Genomic DNA, 24,808 nt, shown 5'->3' on the forward strand with positions numbered 1-24,808 from the left:
AGAGGTGTGTTTTAGAAGTAATGTTAAGTATAAAAATGGATCAGAGAGTTTGTTTTAAAATTTACTGTAGTGACAGAATAAAGTGCAACATTGTTTCAGAAGTGTTATATCTCGATTTCTGTGAGTCTGCAATGAGAAAAAAAATCATTTCGAAGAAGGCCGTGAACACACTGAAAGCGGTGAGCGCCCTGAGCGCCCGGGCACATCATCAAATGATGAAATAGTGGAAAAAGCGAAGGAAATTATCACAATCAGAGAATCGCTGATAACCTGGCATATCAGTTGGCTCATGCTATGGAATTTTTTGGGTGTTTTAGTTAGAAACGTGTGACAGTAAAATTTATTCCAAAATTGTTGAATTTCGAATATAAACGGCGACGAATGCAAGTTGCTCAGGAGACGCTAGATGATGTCAACAACGATGCAGCACTACTGAAACGTGACGTAACAGGTAATTAAATATGGGATTGCCGAAAGTACATCGAAACAATTAATTAAACTGTAAATATCACACAGATAATGTTGTGCGAGAGGCAAACCAAGGACTTCGTTTTATTGGCAGAACACGTAGAAGATGCAACAAGTCTACTTAAGAGACTGCTTACACTACGTTTGTCCGTCCTCTGCTGACCGGGAGAGGTGGCGCAGTGGTTAGCACACTGGACTCGCATTCGGGAGGACGACGGTTCAATCCCGCGTCCGGCCATCCTGATTTGGGTTTTTCGTGATTTCCCTAAATCACTCCAGGCAAATGCTGGGATGGTTCCATTGAAAGGGCACGGCCGACTTCCTTTCCCATCCTTCCCTAATCCGATGAGACGGATGACCTCGCTGTTTGGTCTCTTCCCCCCAAAACAACCCAACCCAACGTCCTCTGCTAGAGTACTGCTGTGTGGTATGACATCCTTCCCACATAGACTGACAGAGGATATCGAAAAAGTCCAAAGAAGGGCAGCTCGTTTTATATTAACACGAAAGAGGTGACAGAGTGTCACGGATATGATAAGCGATTTGGGGTAACAATCATTAAAACAAAGACTTTTCCGTTGCGGCGATATCTTTTCGCGAAATTTCAATCACCGACTTCCTCCTCCGAATATGAAAATATTTTACTGTTGTCAACATACATATGGAAAAATTATCATCGTAAAAAAATAAGGGAAATTAGAGCTCGTACAGAAAGATTTAAGTGATCATTTTTCCTAGGCGCTGTTAGAGAATGGATCGGCAGAGAAATAATCTGAAGGCGACTCGAAGAACCCTCTGTCAGGCATTTAGGTGTGAAATGCAGAGTGATCACGTTAACGCAGATGTAATCATCCCAGTGAAAGCATTCGTAATCGCCAAGACCAAAAAAAGGCCAACAAGTGCCGTCAAATGTGATGGTTATTGCACTGTGTTATTTCATTTTAACGGTATAGTGAACTATGAGTTCTTGTTATAAGGTCGTGAGACCAATAAGAAGTACTGCTTTCCAAGTTCAACGCCGTTTGCGTGAAACAGTCCGAGAAAAAAAAAATCCGTCGCGAGACAGTTCATGGCTTTTGCACCACAATAATGCACCTACTCACACTTCGTAGCTTGTTCGTGACTTTTTGGCCAAAAACAATACTGTAAAGTTGCACAAGTCCCCATAATCGTCATGAATGGCCCCGTGTGCATTTTCTGTTGCCCAAAATAAAGACAACTTTAAAGGACCGTTGTTTTAGAAGAATAAATGAGATTAAAAGCTCATCGTTGAGAGGGCTAAGAGCTGTCCCAAAGGACGAGTTCCAGAAGCTTTTCAGGGACTGAAAAAAACACTGTCATAAGTGTATACTACACAATGGGGATTAGTTTGTAGGGGATAACATTTTTGTGGACGAATAAAAAAAATTATTTCTAAAATTACAAGATTTCTTTTTTGAACACTTCTAGTATATTCCTCGTAGGTGAGTATGTCGAAACAATTTCTCATGCCCCTTCTACAGCTGAAGCACCATGTTTGGATGCCAACAGTCTTTCAAAACTTTATAAATTTCAGGAGTGGCTGCATAAAAACGAAAAAAGCCTTTAAGGTACCTCTCTTCCCCACAGTTATATTTAGGATCAAAGTTTTCATTTAGCTTTCAGGAAACGGAATCGACGGCGCTTCAGTCTGGAACCGCGCGACCGCTATGATCGCAGGTTCGAATCCTGCCTCGGGCAAGTATGTGTGTGATGTCCTTAGTTTAGTTAGGTTTAAGTAGTTCTGAGTTCTAGGGGACTGATGACCTCAGCAGTTAAGTCCCATAGTGCTCAGAGCCATTTGAACCATCTTCCTTGGCAGCAAGCAACATTTTCCACAATAGTTCACCAATGAGAGCATTGCAGTCTGCTCTTAAGAGTGATTAACTGAAAGGTCGCAACTTTTAAAACTTTTCCTGGGAGTTTTGAGGACCTCGCGAAATCGAGGAGTCAGTTAGCAGCCCTGGACGACTGGAAACGAGTGATTTGGAGTGATGGTTCACGCTGTACCCTGTGGCAACCCGATTGAATCTTTTAGTTTGCGGAATGCGTGGATGACGTTACCTGCCATATGTTTAGTGCCAACAGAAGAGTGCTGCACAGAGGAAGCGATGTTACAGTTTGGGGGTATTTCTCGATACCAGTGTGTAGTTCCCTTGTGCTTAAGAAAACGCTAAATATGCAAGTATATAAAGTCATTTTACAGCATTGTATACTGAGAACAGTAGAGAAACAGTTCAAAGGCGATAACTGTTTGCATCAGAATGGCAATGCACCCTCTCATAAAGTAGCATCTGTCAAGCGATGGTTTGTGGACAATAACATTCCTGAAAAGGATTAGCTTGCTCAGAGTCCCAGCCTGGACCCAAATGGAACACCTTCGGAAAGAGTTAGAACGTCGACTTCGCTCAAGACCCCAGCATCCAATACCACTACCTTTTCTAGTTTCGGCTGCTGAGAAAAAATGGGATCCCATTCCTCCACAGATATTGAAATATCTCTCTGAAAGTGTTCCCAGCAGAGTTCAAGCTGTCACAAAGGTAAAAGGTGGACACACCCTATGCTAGTGTCCGCTAACAGTTCTCCAGATACTTTTGATCACATAGTGAAGCAAATTTCTTAAGTCGGCAGTTATTGATCCCATATGATCAAAAAAGTTATTTTTTCAACACAAAAATCTTACAAGACTTCGAAAGCGCTTTCCTCTGCGCGGGCGTCGACTTGATGTGTAGTCGTTTTCTGGTTTTCTAGACGAACTTAGTGAGTGTGCGCATGCTCAATAGGACCATTCCTCTTGTGTGTGTCTTTTGAATTATTGACCTTGAACGGTTATCCTGTTGTATCTTTGTGAAGAAGTTGCTAGGGAACAGCCGGAGGCGATGTATTGACAGTTGTCGGAGTTAGTTTTCCAGAACGGTGGACGAATCTCAGAATCTTGCTGAATGCTGTTAGATAGCTACAGGGCATTAATAATTGGTTTTGGAGTTTCTTAGGAGTAACAATTTTAGCCGCGTCTCGCGGGTCAGAGTGAGACACGCAGCCTTCATTTAGACTGGTTCAAAAATTGTTCAAATGGCTCCAAACACTATGGGACTTAACATCTGAGGTCATCAGTCCCCTAGACTTAGAACTACTTAAACTTAACTAACCTAAGGACATCACACACATCCATGCCCGAGGCAGGATTCGAACCTGCGACCGTAGCAGCAGCGCGGTTCCGGTCTGAAGCGCCTAGAACCGCTCGGCCACAGAGACCGGCATTTAGACGGGTTCCAGTAGTGTGACAATATACAAAATTAATTTGCGCCTTCCAATAAAGATTTCCTAGTAAATCTTGGGATTAACACATCGTATAATTTTCTCGCATGCCACACATTGCTGCTAACTTGGGTAGAAACCTGTGACAGACTTCCTAGAGCACGGCTCCTGGTTCTCTATGCTCACACGTTTATACGCACCTCAAGAAAGTGGCTTTTCGCCGTGGCCACGAGTGGGTGTTGGCGCGATGCCATGATCTCTCCCACGACGATATGAAAGGAACATTTCAGATAATCCACAATGGACACATATGGTGATATGAGATTTGTATTAGTGATAAACCCCTAGTTGACTGTGCTTGAAAATTGCAGAAACGCGTAAATTGCAATAGCGTACAACTGAAATAAGACGCTATAAGCGTAACAAGACGTTCTCTTTAACAAATGAAAAACTTAACGGCAAGCTTTTAAGAAAGCGCACCATCTGTACTCTTTCCGTAATAACCTGTCGGGTGAGCTGTCAGTGGTCTGAATCATTGTTCTGCTACAATAAGAAGAAAACAATCTAAATGGAAAATGACTTACTGAAGAGAAATTCCACCTTATTCAAGACACCGTTTGTAAATTTTTGCTTTATCCAAACGAGTTTCGGCACTTTCTGTGTTATCTTTAGCGTTTTTTTTGGTTTATTGTTCCGCTGTACATGAGGATAGCAGTTTTTTGTGCTGGTACCATACATTCAGCAGTTTTCCTTGTTTGGCTTACCGTTGTTTTATATGTTAAAATACATTCTTCGCTATTTATCAGTTACACGCACGTTGTATTTTTTTTTTTTTTTTTTTTTTTTGTCACAAAAACTCAAGGTACATGCCGTCAGCCCCCGTGTTATTGTAGCGATATACTAGTGAAACATTTCTAGGTAAAGCAAAAATAAACAAACTATGTCTTTTATAAGACGGAAAGTTCTCCCCAATTGTTATTTGTAATCATGGTAAGTAAAAAGAGTTAAAACATCCGAAGGAGAATAATTACTTGCAGGTGCTGGTCATTTATATGTAACTCATAAACTTCAGAGTTTTGGACGATTACGTTAATCAAAGAGCTCGTGGTTTCCTACATAACTGTTGCCTTTCCTCTTACTGTCAAGGAAGAAGGGGCTTCACCAATTTAGAAATGTCGTATTCATCTTCTATATCTTATTCATGGTTATGGGGAGTACCTACCTGATAGCATGTCGTTCCTGTTATTTGCTAAGCTTTATCGTTATCGGCTTTCATATTTTATCGGTCCCCAACACTACACTGGCCAGACGGAGCGACAAGACTTGCGCCAGACATACGAGGCACTGCTGTTTGAAAGTTATTCTGGCAACGGCTGAGAACCTGCAGCTCTCAATTTTTTTCGTTGTCGATATTGTCTGGTTTACAGAGTAGATAATTCATACATATAAAACTGTAACAAAATACGAAGTTACGCGCAATGACGTAAAGCAACCTTTGTTCTTGAGACAACGTATGAAATTAACTATTTATTTTTTATATATGCACGCTTTAAATGATGTCATTCACGATATTAAATTTTATGCAGACGAAGCTGTCTCCCGGCCGTCATCTATATACATACAACCATGTTTGTCCACATTGCACCACTGTAAATGAATGATTACAGAAACCAGAGACAAGAAATTTACCTTACAAGTAATAGTGTCACGAATAAATCAATTAAACTTCAGACCTGCACAATCATGTTATTAAACCAAAATTAGAGTTTTCTCCCAAGCAGCTGAAAACTGCAACAAGAGTTTCTGCACACTTTGGAGACAAACATGTTGGCGACGTTTTTTGGGTATAGCGCCGGCCAGGGTGGCCGAGCGGTTCTAGGCGCTACAGTCTGGAACCGCTCGACCGCTACGGTCGCAGGTTTGAATCCTGCCTCGGGCATGGGTGTGTGTGATGTCCTTATGTTAGTTAGGTTTAAGTAGTTCTAAGTTCTATGGGACTGATAACCTCAGAAGTTAAATTCCATTGTGCTCAGAGCCATTTGACCCATTTGGGTATAGCTTGCTCGATTAATTCATAACCTACAGTCGGTGAACGCTGAAGTGACCATGTCGTGTACACATATAACCTACGATACATCTAAGGAATCTCTAAGCCAGAGAAGAAGCAATATCTGTACGATCAACTGCAGTTTAATGACTGTTCTGAAATAAAGACACAACTTCAGACTGCGTAGTTTACTTGATGTTGCGATAGATATTGAGAATATCCACAGCTCTCATTAGGTGAGGTTGCATACCATAGCTGTTTTTTTTTTTTAACTATAAGGTGCACGGCAGAGGGTACGTTTTCTTGACATCATGCAAAAGTCTTCTTCCCTTTATGCAGGGTGTAATAAAAGCTACGGCCAAACTTTCGGAACATATTGCTCACAAGACGAAGAAAGTATATTACTAAGCATGGACCGCAAAATGCTTTATTTCTATGTCAGAACATATACTCCAAAGCTCTTCATTGCGCATTAATCATTGGAAGTAAACAAGAAAAGAAAGCAGCAAAATACTAAAGGAAACTCTGTCTTGTGTGAAATGGTCAAAATATTCTCCGTTAGCATTGATGTGTGCACCAGCCCGTCATCGCACTGTTTCCTAGATGCACTGATGTATCTCTGGAATATTGCGTGTAGCTTCACAGCCTTGCATATTTACCTCTTCTTTCTTGAAGAAGAAAATGTAGCGTCTAGCTTTGTGATAAAAAAAATGTAGTATAATACAGTCATAAATAATGTCACCGTGTGTTCCGAAATTTGCGGGTTACAGTGTCTTTCTTTCTTTTTCTACTGCCTTTATCCCGCAGTATGCGCAGAGTCGGCAGGATTAAGTACGGATTTGGCATGCTTAATTTTAGGGGATGGCCAGATGCCCTTCCTGCCGCCACCCCACACCCCCAGGGATAGAATTAGTGTACCCCAGCTGTCTGTGTCTAGTGTAAATGGTGTGAAAGTGTTTCAAATGTCTTTGAGTCATGTAACTGAGGCGGGACGTGGGGATCATGCCAGTATTCACCTAGTAGGATGTGGAAAACCACCTAAAAACCACATCCAGGCTGGCCGGCACACCAGCCGTCGTCGTTAAACCTCAGGGCGGATTCGATCCGGTGCCGACGCGCCTACCCGAGTCCAGGAAGCAGCGCGTTAGCGCTCTCGGCTATCCTGACGGGTCGTTGCTGGTTACAGTGTATCCTGGTATTATTTTCAGGATGAAGAAATTCAAAAATGAAGGAAACTGTCTTCCTTTCCAGAAGATATTTTGTAAAATCTTTTACACAAATATATATTGTTGTCTGACAGACAAGCAGTATCTCCACCCAGAATCACGGGCGGGAAGAGACAGATACTTGAAGGGGGGAAAATTTGATATCGCCTTAAGGACACATTAGAATACAGATATGTGTTCATCTTTCTTTTCGTTGATTCTTTTTGGCGCTGGCATGTTTATATTGCGTCTTTGCCGCGCATAGTGTTCCGATACATATTAAATGACATATATTTTACAGCTAAACCAAAATAAGATCTATCACAACGTGCAGGTAACGGGTTATAGTTTGTTCATCACGAATTCAACTCCAATTTAAACCAATACCAGTTCATTACACTCAGTACACCTACACCAGGTGTTGTGACCATTAGAAATAAACGCTATTTAAGCATTAATTATTTCGTTGCTGTTCTGGCATGAAAGACACAACGAGGCACGCTAAAATATTCAAAGTCTTTACTATTTTTGTCAGTCACTGTGTTAAATTTTTAACTCGTATAGCTCTTGTTTCAAAATTCCTGCACAGTCGCTTTCTCTATTCGCCAGTCGTTTCCAAGTAGACTTGCTGTTCCTACGTGCTGTGAAAAGGTGTGAAAGTTGCTTCATATTCTGTAGTGAGACATAGGCATGTAAAACCCAAAACAGCAAGAAAGAGATTGTACTTAACGTCTTCAGGTCATTTATAGAAGAAAAGTCTTTAGAAAAAAATCCGTCCCTAGCGATATAGCAAATTTCAGAAATAACAGCTGAATTTACCGGAGTTTCTGACGGTTGTATTAGGTGTGCGGAAAGAAAAGTAAAAGACTGGTAAGTATTTTGTTGCAAAATGTGGAAGTGTTGTGCAGTCAATGTGCATGTATTGGAATTGGATGGCTTCATGGATGCTGTTGTTGATCGGTTCCTGATCAATACAGCAGATACAGAAGTCTTTGTCTACAGATAAACGATTAACTGCTGTCATGATTCCGTTGTGCAGCAGGAGGCACCCTTCTGAGGACATGGAGGACAGATGATGAGCACCTACAGGGATACTGCTGCCATGTTTATGATGCGCTGGGAATCCTTGCGCCTGAGTGCTGGACCACTACCTTCCTGCATGTCAACAACGGCTGTGTCAGGATTGAGTGATAAAAGACTGGAGATACAATTGAAGTACTGTTCTGTTTGAAAATACTATTATTGCGTAAGTCACAGTCGTGCTCATTAGATTTGCACTTCAGTGGATTCACCGACAGTCGTTGCTGTAAATATATGAGAATTTCGGCACAAATTCCGGGAGATTCCTATGGCTTCAACAGAACCACAATGCAGATCTATGCAAGAACGAAAAAGCTCGAGGATCAATGAGAGGGGCAAAAATTTTCAGTTTCTGGCAGCTCCTGCGATACCTTTTTTTATTCAACAATGTCTCCATCCATTCCTAAACAGATTTGTCAAGTAGCTTATTTCAATTTAATTTATATGTTTACAGTTTGATTTGCCACAAACCAGCATCAAAATTAGGATTCATGTAATTCTGTGATGAAGTGACAACATATCAAGATCCCCAAGAAATTTGTGCCTTTTAGTAAAATACAACAAAACAAGAGTGCCATCCACAAAATGTGTTGCAATGTACAGTGGTGCCTTTACAGGGCAACAGAGGAATTGGAAAATAGCCATGACATTAATGGAACTTGTTCTAAATGAAAAGAATAACATTGAAATCATGGACCCAAAGTACATGAAAAGTGACTATTCATATCTCCCCAATTATGGTGATTCTGCTTCAGTAGCAAACTGCAGTCACAGTAAGTGGTACAATATTATTGCCAAATGTAGGGGAAAAAATTTCTTTATATAACTATAATGACAATGGCTCCTTCTCTGTGGAAATCTTGCTGCAGTCAGTCAACCAAAAGAAAGCTGATACTTAAAAAATCCATTGTCATGACTATAGATGCAGTGGATTCAGTACCAAAAGAGTGAACGACTCACAATCTGTTTGCAGGAAAATATTTCAGTGGGTATGAAATTTTACAAATCGGACTTCAGCCAGGGATCTAAAACTGGATGCTAAGGTTCTATGACTCTATGACTCAGCTGTACACAGGACAATAGGCTGTTACAAAAGAGAAGAAACAGAACATGGGAGACCCTTTGCCCCTCATCTCCCCCATTTATCACCTCTACTTTCAAAGCTTTCTTCCTTCTGACAATGCTGAAGACATTGGGGCTCTGCATTGAAATTGTAGTATTGATTATAGTTAGCAAAGTTTATGTAAAATTGAGGTGTTGGTGACTGCCATGTATATTTTTGTAGTAAATAAAATCCTTTACATGTTTGTACCACAAGTGGCCTAACTTCATTTGAGACCTCAGATCAAGTCTGTGAATACATAAAATTTATTGAAGTTGGTAATTTCAAGCAGAATAAAGCCATTCAGATATCATATATTGTAAAAAAGTAATTAAAAAGTACTGCTGACATATGTATAATAATCCTCAAAATCCATTAAACATCTCAAAACAAGAATAATGTGAGTTACATCACTTGGGATTTAAGAGGCTCACTTATAAACAGAACTGACAGAATTGTTAGTGCCTCATTCAAGGTCAGTTCACACTAGACTTCAACAGAATGAGACTAAACGTCAGGCAACTTAAATGTCAATGGTGGAGTGTTCAAATTAGATGTAATATCACTACAAGATCAATCTCATAGCCTACTATTCAACAGTGAAAGTGAGGTTATAACACAGAATTAAGGACCTAAGAAAGACAAAGTTTATTGATGGCCAAATCAACTTCATAATGGATGTTCTTGAGCAATTTTGTATGGTAAACTGCTTAGATGTGAAATGACATTTCAAAACATCACCATTTATTTGCTAGTGAAAATATACACAACTCATACAATCACTTCAAACAGTATTTACAAGGGAATACATATAGTCTGTTTTCCTTATCCATTGTGTTTTCTTCGTCTGTGTAACAAATAACATCCAAAATAACTGTATTTCTCTCCATCAATAGAGGTAACTTTTTCAATTAAAAAATGTTTTAATGAAAATAGTTTTATCAATTTATGTTCTTGTTTCTACACTGTATAGCGCTCAGCTCTGTTAAGTAGCTGTAAAATATAATTAATTTATCATTTTCAGACATCTGGGCTCTCTTCTGGAACAACACACAATGTAAAAAATATTCAAGTCGACACTATAATACACCGTCCAGTCACATAACTAAAAAAAGCATGCCAAATTTAAAAGAATGCTAAATCTGCAAGATTGGCAAAGTTTTACATAAGTTCGAAATATGGCGCGTACTTCAATGAGAGATGCTTTTAATAATTTCCACAACGAAATTCTGTCTCGAAATCTGGCAGAAAACCCAAAGAGATTCTGGTCATACATAAAGCACGCCAGTGGCAAGACCCAATCAATACCTTCACTGAGCGGTAATAACGGTGAAGTCACTGATGACAGTGCTACTAAAGCAGTTTTTAAACACGGGTTTCCTAAACTCCTTCACCAAAGAAAACAAAGTAAATATTCCTGAATTCCAATCAGGAACAACTGCCAAGTTGAGAAACATAGAAGTAGATACCCTCGGAGTAACGAAGCAGCTTAAATCACTTAATAAAGGCAAGGCCTCCGGTCCAGATTGTATACCAGTCAGGTTCCTCTCAGAGTATGCTGATAAAATAGCTCCATATTTAGCAATTATATACAACCACTGGCTCACAGAAAGATCTGTAGCTATATACTGGAAAATTGCTCAAGTCACACCAAAACAAAAAAGGAATGTAGGAGTAATCCGCTGAATTACAGGCCTATATCACTAACGTGGATTTGCAGTAGGGTTTTGGAACATATACTGTATTCGAACATAATGAAGTACCTCGAAGAAAATGATTTATTGACACATAGTCAGCACAGTTTCAGAAAATATCGTTCTTGTGAAACACAACTAGCTCTTTATATTCATGAAGTAATAAGTGCTGTCGGCAAGGGATGTCAAACTGATTCCATATTTTTAGATTTCCAGCAGGTTTTTGATACCGTTCCTCACAGGCGTCTTCTAACCAAACTGCATGCCTGCATGCCTGAGTGATTTCGTGTCAGAAAGGTCACAGTTCGTAGTAATAGACGGAAAGTCATCGAGTAAAACAGATGTAATGTCCGGCGTTCCCCAAAGAAGTGTTATAGGCAATCTACTGTTCCTCGTCTATATTAACGACATAGGAGACAATCTGAGTAACCGTCTTAGATTGTTTGCAGATGATGCTGTCATTTACCGTCTTGTAAAGTCATCAGATGATAAACACGACTTGCAAAATGATTTAGATAAGATATCTGTATGGTGCGAAAAGTGGCAATTGACCCTGAATAAGGAAAAGTGTGAAGTTATTCACATGAGTACTAAAAGAAATCAGCTAAATTTCGATTACGCGATAAGTCACACAAATCTGAAGGCTGTAAATTCAACTAAATACTTAAGATTACAATTACAAATAACCTAAATTGGAACGAACATATAGATAATATTGTGGGTAGAGTTAACTAAAGACTGCGATTCATTGGCAGAACACTTACAAGATGCAACAGGTCTACTAAAGAGACTGCTTGCACCGCGCTTGCCCGCCCTATTCTGGAGTATTGCTGTGTGGTGTGGGATCCGCATCAGGTGGGACTGACAGATGACATTGAAAAAGTACAAAGAAGGGCAGCTCGTTTTTTGCATTATCTCGAAATAAAGGGAGATAGTGTCACAGACATGATATATGAATTGGAGTGGCAATCATTCGAACAAAGGCATTTTTCGATGCGACGGGATCTTCTCATGAAATTTCAATCACCAGTTTTCTCGGCCGATTGCGAAAACATTCTGTTGGCACCCACCTACATAGGGAGAAATGATCTTCACGATAAAATAAGAGAAATCAGGGCTAGCACAGAAAAATTTAAGTGCTCGTTTTTCTGGCGTGCTGTCTGAGAGTGGAATGGTAGAGAGACAGCTTGAAGGTGGTTCATTGGACCCTCTGCCCGGCACTTGTGAATAGCAGAGTAATCACATAGATGTAAATGTAGACCACTGCCTATGTTCGACGTAACAGCCACTCGCAGACGGCAGATTGCAGCACTAGCAGTGGAGAGGATGTAAAAAGTGTCCGAAGTATCAGGAAAACAGTGCAGTTATTGTTGTAATGCAGAAACAGAGCCATTTATCTGCCATCAGAAAGATCATAATCATTCGCTTTTAGGCCAAGGGTGGAAGCATTTCGGAAATGGCAGAATATGTAAACTGATTGCATGCCACTGTTGTTAAAGTATACTGTGCATGGCAAAACAGCGCTATCCAAAAGGGGCCTCGAGGCAACTGTGGTGCACCATGGGCCATAGATAACAGGGATGAACAACTGCTGTGGAGATGTATACGACCGAATATACATGCAGCTGATGAGGAACTGACCAGCCAGATGAACCAAGGGCTACCAACAGTGTCTCCACAACGACCATTCAGTGAAAGTTACTCCCCTTATGCTGACTGTTGCTCATTGGTGACGAAAGCTGGACTTTGCAAGCCACTATCGCAACTGGACGTCTGTCGAGTGGTGACAGATGGCCTTTTCAAATGAAGCACATTGTATGCTCCATCTGACAGATGATCTTCGGTGTGTACAGCCCAGCAACAACCACTGGAAGGCTGGAGGAGGGAGCGTTATGGTCTGGGAAATCATGAATTCTGGAAGGCACACTGGATCAACAGAAGTTTTTATATATCCTCTGGGACTATGTCCTTCCCTTCATACAGTTTGTTTTCTCTCTGCAAGGTGACATCTACCAACAGGACAGTGGAACATGCCACACAGCTCTCAGTGTACCTGCGTGGTTTGAAGAGCACCACGACGCGTTTACCATACTCCTTTGGCCATCAAATCGCCCTCCTATTAGGTTACACCCAATCGAGAATCTGTGTGACCAGCTCACTCAGGCTGCTTGCACCATGGCTCATTAAGTGTGAAACCTAGCACAGTTGGCCAAGGCCCCGGAACCGCCGTGGCTCCACGCCCCTGTCGATACCTTTCAGAATGTCACTGACTCCCTTTCTGCACGTTTTCGCTGCAGGAGGTGATTATCCATGCCTTTGAGATGTAGTCACATTAACGTGACTGGACAGTGTAAAAATAAAGACTTAGAAGACGCAAAAGCACAATGTCCACTACTATAACATAAGTGAGCACAGCGGAAATAGGTAGACTTCCGATGACTGCAGACGATGACGCCTTTTTCATACACGAATGTAAATGGCTAAATTTTCTTCTTGAGAATCCTCGACCTTGACGTTCCTTTCTGTGCAGTCCCATTACGTTCCATTGATGTCATCTAAGTGTGCCTCCATTTAAAATGCATTGTGGGATGTTTCCATATTCGGTGCCGATCCTTTAAGTGTGAATGAACCTTCACACTTAATGGGATGAAAAGGGACCGAACGGATTGTTAAAACATTTCCCAGTGGATGTATAACAGCGGCATTCTCGCAGGGCGTCAAAGGAAGGGGACATCAAAGACAAAGTCTCTCGAGAATAAAATCTGCTAACATCGGAATTAAACGTATTTTGGCTCACTCGCTCTTGCTGTAGTAGTGGTTTTGCGTTCTCTTAGTCTTTATTTTATTATTTTGCGGTGTTTTAGCAACCTATTGCAAGTGTTTCATAACGACTTGATTTTTTTTTATATTTAATGTTGTGCAATAAGAGATGCTAAATGTTTAAGAGTGATAAATTATTTATAATATTTAGATCTACTGAAGGAAAAAAATGTACTTATTTCCAACGTTGTTTGTGATATAGGAAAAAAAGATAATAGCTTAGTTTATCATTCTCCATGTATTCCTTTGTAAATATTGTTTTATGTATGGCAGCAGACCATACAAAATTAATCAAGAACGTCTGTGACGAAGTTTGCTTTGACCATTAATAAATTTTATTGTCGTTAGTTCCTTAATTCTGATACTATATTCTGACGTTTTATCACGAATGTTATCTCGTAATCACTCCTCCACCGTAAGCTACTGGCCTAACTGAACTGACATCGTTTTGACGGTCCGCCTAGTGTGAACACTCCACCATGTGACGATGATGTTTCGTCCCATTCCGTTGACGTCTGTTTTGGATCGGCCTCGAATCGACCTGTATCTCATACATTTACAGTCGTTCATCACTGTACACTTTGTGAATCGACACATCATATCGCACCGCTAGAAATGCCATGCAACATATTTCAGCCATAATTGTACTGATTCATTTATAAAAGACGTTATTTATCCATAATAGTAGATGCTGTAGGGTAGTTTGAATGATTTGTTTCCTGTGCTCTGTTTAGTACGTACATTATATAATGGAGTTTAGGGGAATCCCCGTTATGTGTCAACAAAGAGTCATTGAGCAACGCACTCATAGCGTCTCTGGATTCAGTTAAGGAGGAAAAGGAAAGGGAGTCAGTCAGCCACAAGCTCAGCCGGCGTGAGGATGGTGTTCGTGCGATGTGTTGTGTTGTATTCTCTTGTGGGAATGCTGTTGTTGTTCGGTAGATTTACCGAACAGCTAAGGTGAGATAATCGTCAATACATATTTACGTTATTCTGGTTTTGGTTCTCCTCTTTAGCGCAGAAAATAACAGGTAAATTTGTGCTATGTTTATCTTTCAAAAGTACCTAAATTAATTAGTCCGAGTACAATAACTTATTCATGCAATATTTTACAACCCCTTGACATACCGTTGGTATGTTGCCTGTAGACCAATTTACCTTAATTAGCCTACAGGTTTTACTTATAGCCGGTTGATTTGGGGGGGGGGGGGGGGGAGTAAGAAAGAGTGTACAGATTGTAACTTCACACCAAGCTGCTGTATACTGAAATCTAAATGAGGTTTCAAAAATCACTTCTCAGCTAAGACCTGGAGACTGCCATCAATATGGGATACTTTTGCATACATAGTTGAGTAATAAATAAACATAAATAATACTAACATGTAGGAGTGGGATAACAGGAGTCCGGGAGCTTAGAGTTCACTGATTGAATACAAACACTTATTTAGTAAGAAAGCTTTTAACTCACTGTGGGACAGCTTTACTTTGCAATTTTCAAAGGTATGTCACAAGTTTGTGAGCCATATCTGCCATCAAGGACTTTCATCAGTTATTTTTAATTTTGACCTCAGCCTGAAGTAGTTACCTATACTTCTGGTGTTGTAATTATATGTGTCACTGTCCTCACTGTGTTTTTGCTGTTCATAAACATGTAAACAGTTTATACAAATATAAGGAATATATAGTTAAATATTTATGTTGGGCAAAGGATCCACAACAGGACTCACTGGAACTTAGACCATGCATTTATCTAATTGCTCTTTTCTGTATCCCAATACCAATAGTCTATGCAGGTGTAGATCTGCCATGCCATAGAGCCCCACAATTCAGTACCATAATTAAGAAATGTGTAAGTTGTTCCATAGTAGATTACAGAGTAATATTATTGCTCTTACATAACATGGAATAAATAATAATTTTATTTCTAGCATACCTCTCAAGAGGATGAAATCACCCCTACACATGATGATGGAAGTTGGGACTGATTTTGAGCAAGTTGAAGAGCTAGAGAGAGCAATGTGGAACAAGCCACCAAAGCCCAAATATAATGATTCTGTTGCCTTGTTTAAATACCTTGATGTAAGTGTTTCGTAAGTGTATCTGTCACATTAACAATTTGTGTCGCATGGTATGTTGTGTGGTATTGCTCAGAACTGCCACAAGATTTACACACGGTGTTAATAATGCCACTTCAAGTTGCAGTTGGAACTTAAGTTGAGTTTCTACTTTGAAAACTTGAAATGCACACCTCCACCACAAAAATTCTTACTGACATTATGTTGGACACTCTGTCATGACAGTAGAACAAATATTAAAGGATGTTTCACGGTCTGGTATCATGTCATTTCCCTCATCACTGTCGAGGAACTATTACTGCTGTCAGTTAGTACTGTCAGGTGGAAATTCATTCATTCTCCTTCCACATGTTCATATGCACAGTGCTTGATTTATTTAAGTCTGCTTAAGTAGGTTGTGTTAGGACAAGAGAGTGGCTTCATCTGTAACTACATGTTATGTTATGAGTGTCTTTGGAATTAGTGGAGAGAGTTTTATGGCAATAGATATTCAAAGAAGATAGAATTACAAGAGAATGTAAGGAAATTTTTTTAAAGACTGAATATAAGATCTCAGTCTCTGTCCTATTATATGTTTACTGCCCCTATGTCATCTACATTAAATGTGTATGATACAGAACTGGATACAGTAATTCTAATGTCAAAATGTACAGTTATTTAGTTGTGTGAGTGATAGGTGGCTCATTCTAGAATTTGACAATTCCTTTTTCATAATGTATTAGTTTTAATGAAACATCATTTGCTATACCCCCCTTACTAAGCTCTGTATGGGCTTACAAATGACAATGTGATTGTAAAGCTGTACCAGTTTTTTTAAAAGCACTGTTAATTCAGCACAATAACTGTGGCTATTTAATATAAATGTTATAATGAAGTATCAATAACATATTTAATTTTTCTCTGAGTTTGGCTTCACAGTCACTTGAATGCACATTTTCATTTGTACACCAAACATTGAAAGGGATTCAAATTGTTTCTCCTTCATTCAACAATGATTTGCAAGCTACATTTTGTCAAATTGTATATAATTCTTTAATTTATGTATACATTTACCCTTGGTAGTTTCTGTTAGAAGTTCTCTCTGTGTCCATTTCAGTTTTATTGACACTACTCAAAATTGTGGAGCTGATGTGTGTCCATGAAATGTCGGAACAGTAGTTGGTGTTTAAAGCTGTTGGTGGGGATTGTGAATGTGCAGGACTTCAGTGCATTTGGAAATCCAACTTCATTCTTGTTTTAGCAGTCTCAAATTGGAAGTATATTTCTAAATACTAAAATATTCTTGGGAATAATACAGATCACATACTGCCAGTGTTTCCCTATAAAAGTGTTTCTTCTTGCAATAAGAAACCTTTCTTCAGAGGACATCACATCCCATTTCCTTGTTCCACAAATGACAGTATTATGTACCACCTTGCTTGTGTTGTTAGCTGTTGTATACTTGAATATAAACAGATGACAGATATTCATAAGCCTAAGAAGTGCCCTTTTTTTTTTTTTTTTTTTTTTTTTTTTATATAGGGAAAAACCTGTGCCTTGGAGATGGTACATACCAAGTGAAATGCCAAAAGTTCAGTTTGTGCCTTCAGTTTAAAAGCCTGAAATACATTATAAAAACTCGACTTAGTAAAAGACAACTATTTATCACTTGGTTCTGAAGTATTCTTCACTATTCTTTTGAGATATATTTGATACAAAATAACAATAGATTCCATAACAATTCAGACACTTATTTTCATTTCTATTTCCGTTATTTATTTCATTGTGATTCTTACTACCTACTGAGATCAAAGGTGTGATCTATATGCCTTGTGTAGCAAGAATAGAAGAAAATGCTGAATTTTTTAACCACTGTTCAGATATTAACAACCACTTTTTCATCTCCAGACTGTCATATTAATCACCAAACCATTAGATCAGTTGCATTAAGTTTTTATTAGCATTTTAGGTTTTTACTCAGTAGACTGCAGATTATGAACTGTCAGAAAACACTTGAATTGTGTATCATTTCTGGAGCAGTTATAGTAATATCTTGTGTCATTTTCATTTGAGGTTTTCACTTATTTTTGAGCCCAGTAGTGCCAGGGATGTTGCACAAGCATGTAACGACTCACCATCCTAGCATTTTCTTCATGAGCATTTTTGACACCTCTCGCCAGTAGTTCATAATTTCCTTGACTGCACACAGGTGATTAATAATTTGCTATTAATTCTTCAATGGAATGTAACTGTGATTTCATGAACCGTGTTTTCCATGAGATCTGCGAAACATTCCCCTCTGTGAAGTCACCAACCTCGTAGTGCTGTGCAGTGATAAGCCATCGACTGTTTTCTGGAACGACTGTGGTTCCAATCTCCCTTCAAGATTTAGGTGTGTCCCATGATTCCCTAAATGAATTAAGGCAAATTCTGGGATGGTTCTGCAAGGGTCCAGCCAATTTCTTTACACAGTTGGAGCTTGTGCTCTATTTCTGATGATGTCTTCATTGATGGGACATTAAACACTATCTACCTTCATTACATAATACCTCAGCCCCATGCTTGCTATAACACATGTCAAAAAACATTTTTCTTCTTTTCTTTACTTTGTCTTTCAGCTGAAGTTTGATATTCATTTTACATTCATTGATTGGTTAGTGTAGTCTTCACCCTAGAGATTGGTTTAAATTCAATAACAATTTGCTGTGTGTGGTCATGAACCTCATAACAATGCATGTGCACTTGCTAACTGTGCAGCTCATGGACTACTTGAAAGCCACCCCAGAACTAAACCTGTTTCTTCTTCTTTAAATTAAATAAATACTAACCCTTTCTTCCATCATAGTTTTCAGACTAAACAGCCTCAAAAATTTTCATACTATTGTAGTTGGAATTAAAGTAGATTAAGTAAACACCTATGTTTAAAGAATTTGGACGTGACACAGTGATACAAAATTTCTGTGAGCTCAGTCCCCCCCCCCCCCCCCCCAAAAAAAAACGTGTGTGTGTGTGTGTGTGTGTGTGTGTGTGTGTGTGTGTGTGTGTGTGTGTGTGTACTTTTGTGGTATATAGAACATTTTGGGAATGTATGAATGAAAAGTAAGAATGATTTCTATTCTTGTTTTTCACAAGATTAAGGACTGAACAAGTAAATCATTTATGTACACTAACCCATGTGCAAAAGTTGAACGATATTTGATTTCTATGAAAAATCATTGTGACACTGTGCAGGAAGTGGGAAACAGATAAGAAATACACCAGTATAAGACCACATAACTGTTCCTGTGTGCAGAGGTCTTGTATTAGTTATAATTGCATGTTACTGGAAGTTAGCAAGTAGTATTTGAATTACAGGGAATATGATGTTACATGTGACTGGATAATTGGCAGATTAAAGGCCAGCCATCCACAGTAACCACAAGGTGGACTGAGTTGAATGTTACCTGTGGCACCATTTCAAGATTGTGGAGATGATTCCAACGAAAAGGGAACACTAAGTGGCCCTATGGGCAAGGACTGCCGCATAGTAAAGCCCAGTATTAGACTCGTTATGCTTACTTAACTGCCCAAGGATGTCCAGTTAGTACAGCAGATGTCCTGCCTGTAGACCTAACTGCAAATTCTGCGTCATTTATGTACCTTCAGATTGTGTTTCATCAGCTTGAAGAGGCTGCACAGTGACCCACCAGATTCATTCTCCTTGTAGAAAGATACTGTGCACCTCACCATTAAGCTATCCAAGCTCAACTCACGGCCAGACCCAAATTTCCATATGTCGACAACCATGTGTCTACATCCTGTACTCGTTCGTTCATTATGTGTCACATCCCCCCATATGGGGGAAATATTTTACTTGAAAGTTGCTTGCTCGGCTTTGGCACATAAATAAAATATTGCAGGCTCTGTATTATTTTGAATTACAATGTAAAGTTCCTTTGGACATGCATACATGTCTGAAGGAACTTCACATCATAATTCAGAATAATACATGCACTGCTGTATCATAAAATGTCATTGGCAAACTTTTGAGTTTTTATTTCTTCTCTCTGTACTTTAATTCCTACTCCAAATTTTCCTTTTTTTTCCTTTACTGCTTGGTAACTGTACAGATTGATTAACATCAGGGATAGGCTACGACCCTGTCTTTATCCCTTCTCAACCACTGTTTCCATTTCAAGCCCTTCAACCCAGTTTCTGTACAACCTGTAAACAGTTTTTTGCTTCCTATATTTTATCCCTGAAACCTTCAGAATTTCAAAGACTTACTTTCTATAAGTCTACAAATGTTATAAACATATATTTGCCTTTCCTTAACCCATCTTGTAAGATAAGTCATAGGGTCAGTATTGCCTTGCATCTTCCTACATTTTTCCGTAATCCAAACTGGGATAGGCTACGCCATCCCATGTGGGGTTTCTGGACCCCCTCAGGCACCTCCCCAACACTGATATTAGAATATAAGGAAAACTCAGTTCTGAACTTCAAATAGAAGTCACTACATCTACAGCTACATACATACTCTGCAACCCACCACATGGTGCATGGCAGAGGGTGCATTGTACCACTACTAGACATTCCTTTCCCTGTTCCACTCACAAATGGAATGAGGGGCAAACTACTACCTATACACTGCCATATGATTTCTAATTTGTCTTGTCTTGTGGTCTTTACGCAAAACGTGTGCTTGTGGCAATAGAATCTTACCATAGTCAGCCACAAATGCCAGTTCTCTGAATTTTCTCTATATTGTTTCATGAAAAGAACATAGTCTTCTCCCCACAGATCCTCATTTAAGATCACAAAGCGTCTTTGCAATATTCACATGTTGACTGAAAATACTGGTAACAATTCTAGCAGCTCACATTCGAATTGTTTTGCCACCTTCCTTTAATCTGAGTTGGTGCAGCTCCCAAATACTTGGGCTGTCCACAAGGAAGGTCCTGCTAGTGTTCTACATGCCATCTGCTCTGTGGATGAACTGCATGTTCCTCAAATTCTCCCAATAAACCTAAATTAACCATTCACTTTCCCTATTCCCAACCTTACATGCTTATTCCTTTTCATATTTAATTGACATGACTGTGTCAAGCAGCATTCCACTAATACTGTATTTGACCATAAAGGTTTGTTTTTCCTACTCATCCATGTTAATTACCATTTTTCTACATTTAGAGTAAGCTGTCATTTCGCATACCAAATAGAGATTTGAAATTGATTGCATATGCAAAAGATCGGGAATAAATAACTGGCAAGAGGCAGCACAAGACAGGAGCATCTGGAGGAATCATGTGAGATCGGCATGGGAGCTTCGAGTCCCTTTGAAGCCTACTACTACTACTACTACTACTGCTGCTGCTGCTGCTGCTGCTGCTGCTGCTGCTGCTACTAATACTACTAATAGATATTTTGTGTAAGTCATCCTGTACCCTAAAGTCACTCACTGACATCACTTTCTCATACACTATAGCATCATCAGCAAAGAGTTGTAGATTGCTGCTCACCCTACCCATCAGATTGTCGATGCATACATAGAACAAGCAGTCCTATCACACTTCCATGGGGCACTCCTGATGATACTCTAGTCTTTTATGAATGTGCACTGTCAAGGACAACATACTGGGTTCAATTACTTAAGAAATCTTCATGCCATTCATATATCTGCGAATCTATTTAATATGCTCAGACCTTCGTTAACTGTCTGGAGTGGGTCACAGATTCTGCCTGTTGCCCTCTGTGCTAGTTCACAGGACATTGTGTGAGAAAAGAACGAGCTGAATTTTGCAGGAACAATGCTTTCTAAATCAATGCTGATTAGCAGACAGAAGCATTTCTATCTGGAGGGCTACATGTTAGCTAAATATGCTAATATAAAATCAGGTATTACATATTACTGGGGAGCGAAATGTATTTATTCCAGTCTGTTTCAATCAGTGAGGAACTGACAATGCCGAAGTTGTAAATCTGGGAAAATGAACACTATTACTTCACATGTGGCATTCCCTGTATGCCTTAATGGTAGGGACGAGACACTGTATGTTACTGATAAGATGTGTGAGCCAGGATGAACTGCTTCTTCCGTTTAGAGTGGGACCAGTGTCCCTACAAGATGTGAGAAGGCATGAAAGGGAGAAGGTGTTGTTAATTATAGGGAGCGCCATCATTGTCCATTAAACAACTTGGTGCAATGGCTAAGGTGCTGGACTCTTTATTTGGGAGGACTGTAGGCTCAAATCCAAATCTCACCATACAAATTTAAGCTTTCCAAGGTTTCCTTAAATCACTGAAGTTGACTTCTGGAATGATTTCTTTGAAAAGGACATAGCCAGCTTCTTTTCTGAAATCTGAGCCAGTGTTTTGCTTCCAGTGATAATCATTGATGGAATGCTAAACTGGAACCTTCCTTCATGAGCGAGGTAATGAAGCCACATAAAATAGCTACTGTCCTGTAAATTCAGCATATGTGTAGTATGTTTGCTGAGGGGTTTTGCACAAGATATTAATAGAATTTAGCAGCATTTCACTGACTATACCTTTCACCTCAATTCAGAGACTATCCTCAGCCACTTCTGAAATATGTTCAAAGTTATGACTGCCACTAATCTTGCTTATATCATGAAAGCAAGAATCATAATTTGCAGCATTGTTCCCAGGGCTTATCATGGTCTTATATTTTGGAATGGGATGGGCCCCCTAAACCAGAGGCTCTGTCAACCGTGTGACAACTTTGGATTTAGCTTTCTGTAACTGCAGTATTTGGACGGAGAGCTACAAGGCTCCCCTGACTAGGTCAAGCATACATTACTCTGGTAAGAAATTGCATGCAGCACTCATATGATCAGAGTTATACTAAGTTTGACACATTGAGCACCAACTTGTAGACTCTCACAGGGCAGTAAACTGATCTTCTCATTCATCATGGCAGAGGAGGAAAATACTTCCTTATAGGCCAGTCATAGAAAATAGACCTCATTGACTCAACACAGCTGTCAAGCATCCAAGCATTATTCACAAGAACAGTATTAATTTACATAGTGCTGCAAACAGATATCTAGCTACAACCAGATGTATGCTATAGTGAAATTCTTCTGTTGTGAATAGAACATAGGTAAGCTATATAGCCAAACTGGCTGCCAGTGTAGATTGTATGTTAGCTACCGTCAAACCTCTGTTAAATTAGTTTTATATATGATCAAAAATGTTAAGTGGATGGCTCTGTTGCCTCAACTGTCAAAAGTGGTGGAATGCATCAAAGAAAATCTGAAGGTTATTGCATGTATAGTTCTTTTTTGTGCCATAGTAATGGGAGGTAATTTCAGTCTCTCAAAGGCTGATAGGAATGCACACATTTAGTATATAAAAATTGCAATACAAAGCAAAGCAAAAATTTTAACTAAGTTGTTAGGTGAGGAACAAAAAGATTCTTTTTTCAAGCTCTTGGTGGTCAGACAGTTTTAAAACATTTGAGATGCTAATGCTCTGGACGTCCTGGCAATGAACAGGCATTTCATTTGTGTAGAGGAAGGAGTAAACACCTGCAAGGCTATTATAGCATCAGTCTAGATGAAAAAAGCATTTACATTTATACTCCACAAGCCACCCAACGGTGTGTGGCGGAGGGCACTTTACGTGCCACTGTCATTACCTCCCTCTCCTGTTCCAGTCGCATATGGTTCGCGGGAAGAACGACTGCCGGAAAGCCTCCGTGCGCACTCGAATCTCTCTAATTTTACATTTGTGATCTCCTCGGGAGGTATAAGTAGGGGGAAGCAATATACTCGATACCTCATCCAGAAACGCACCCTCTCGAAATCTGGACAGCAAGCTACACCGCGATGCAGAGTGCCTCTCTTGCAGAGTCTGCCACTTGAGTTTGCTAAACATCTCCGTAACGCTATCACGCTTACCAAATAACCCTGTGACAAAATGCGCCACTCTTCTTTGGATCTTCTCTATCTCCTCTGTCAACCCGACTTGGTACGGATCCCACACTGATGAGCAGTACTAAAGTATAGGTCGAACGAGTGTTTTGTAAGCCACCTCCTTTGTCGATGGACTACATTTTCTAAGGACTCTCACAATGAATCTCAAACTGGCACCTGCCTTACCAACAATTAATTTTATATGATCAATCTACTTCAAATCATTCTGTACACATACTCCCAGATATTTTACAGAAGTAACTGCTACCAGTGTTTGTTCCACTATCATATAATCGTACAATACAGGAATCTTCTCTCTATGTATTCGCAATACATTAAATTTGTCTATGTTATGGGTCAGTTGCCACTCCCTGCACCAAGTGCCTATCCACTGCAGATCTTCCTGCATTTCGCTGCAGTTTTCTAATGCTGCAGCTTCTCTGTATACTACAGCACAATCCGCGAAAAGCTGCATGGAATTTCCGACACTATCTACATTAAGAGAGACAGGGAAGTAATATTGACAATAAATTACAGGATGGAACTGTGTGCTAATTTCTGTTGCTGTCAACAGCATACTTTCAGTTATGGGGTGGAAATATGAATGATGTATGGAAAAAAATTAAAGTATACTGTAGGAACTGCACTAGAGAAGTACAGTAAAACTCAAAATGACAAAACCAAAAATCAATATTGTACTGCACGGAAATAATTTGAGGATGAGAATGTTATGGAGGGGTGGGCGCCCGACCTTGAGTTGCTTCCCCAGCCACTAACTCACCAGTCTAAGTATAGCTACACTGCTAACAATGATGAATTCAAGTGGTTGTTTACTTCTGTTGCATGTGTATTTTTATGCTATGGCAACTAAGCGGAAGTGTTTTGCGATTACTTTCACTGATAAATTAGTTGCTATCAAAGAAGTTGGGAAAGAAAGTTTACTGAAAACTGTCGTGGATAATCACAGAGTTGGTGTTTCTATTGCTTTGGAGTGGGGGAAGTCTAAGTTTCTAGAGCAAGCTGTGATAAATCTTTGCAAAAAACACTGAAAATGTCTGACTCTGAAAAAGTAGGCGGAGCTCTTTATATTTGGTTTGCCCAAAAACAAGAAAAAGGCATACCTGTCAGTGTCCAGATAATGCA

General features: G+C 39.6%; 1 protein-coding gene across 1 annotated transcript in view; it reads left to right on the forward strand.

Moving 5' to 3' along the window:
• The first annotated feature begins 14,495 nt into the window (after window positions 1-14,495).
• LOC124721865 (lysosomal aspartic protease-like) overlaps window positions 14,496-24,808 on the forward strand; it is a 41,657-nt gene continuing 31,344 nt past the window's right edge. The window contains exons 1-2 of the mRNA XM_047247001.1: window positions 14,496-14,652; window positions 15,621-15,771. Coding sequence (XP_047102957.1) covers window positions 14,573-14,652; window positions 15,621-15,771 — 231 coding nt within the window. The 5' untranslated portion in view covers window positions 14,496-14,572. The remainder of the gene's footprint in view (window positions 14,653-15,620; window positions 15,772-24,808) is intronic.

The sequence above is a fragment of the Schistocerca piceifrons genome, chromosome X, assembly GCF_021461385.2.
Source record: "Schistocerca piceifrons isolate TAMUIC-IGC-003096 chromosome X, iqSchPice1.1, whole genome shotgun sequence".
NCBI lineage: Eukaryota > Metazoa > Arthropoda > Insecta > Orthoptera > Acrididae > Schistocerca > Schistocerca piceifrons.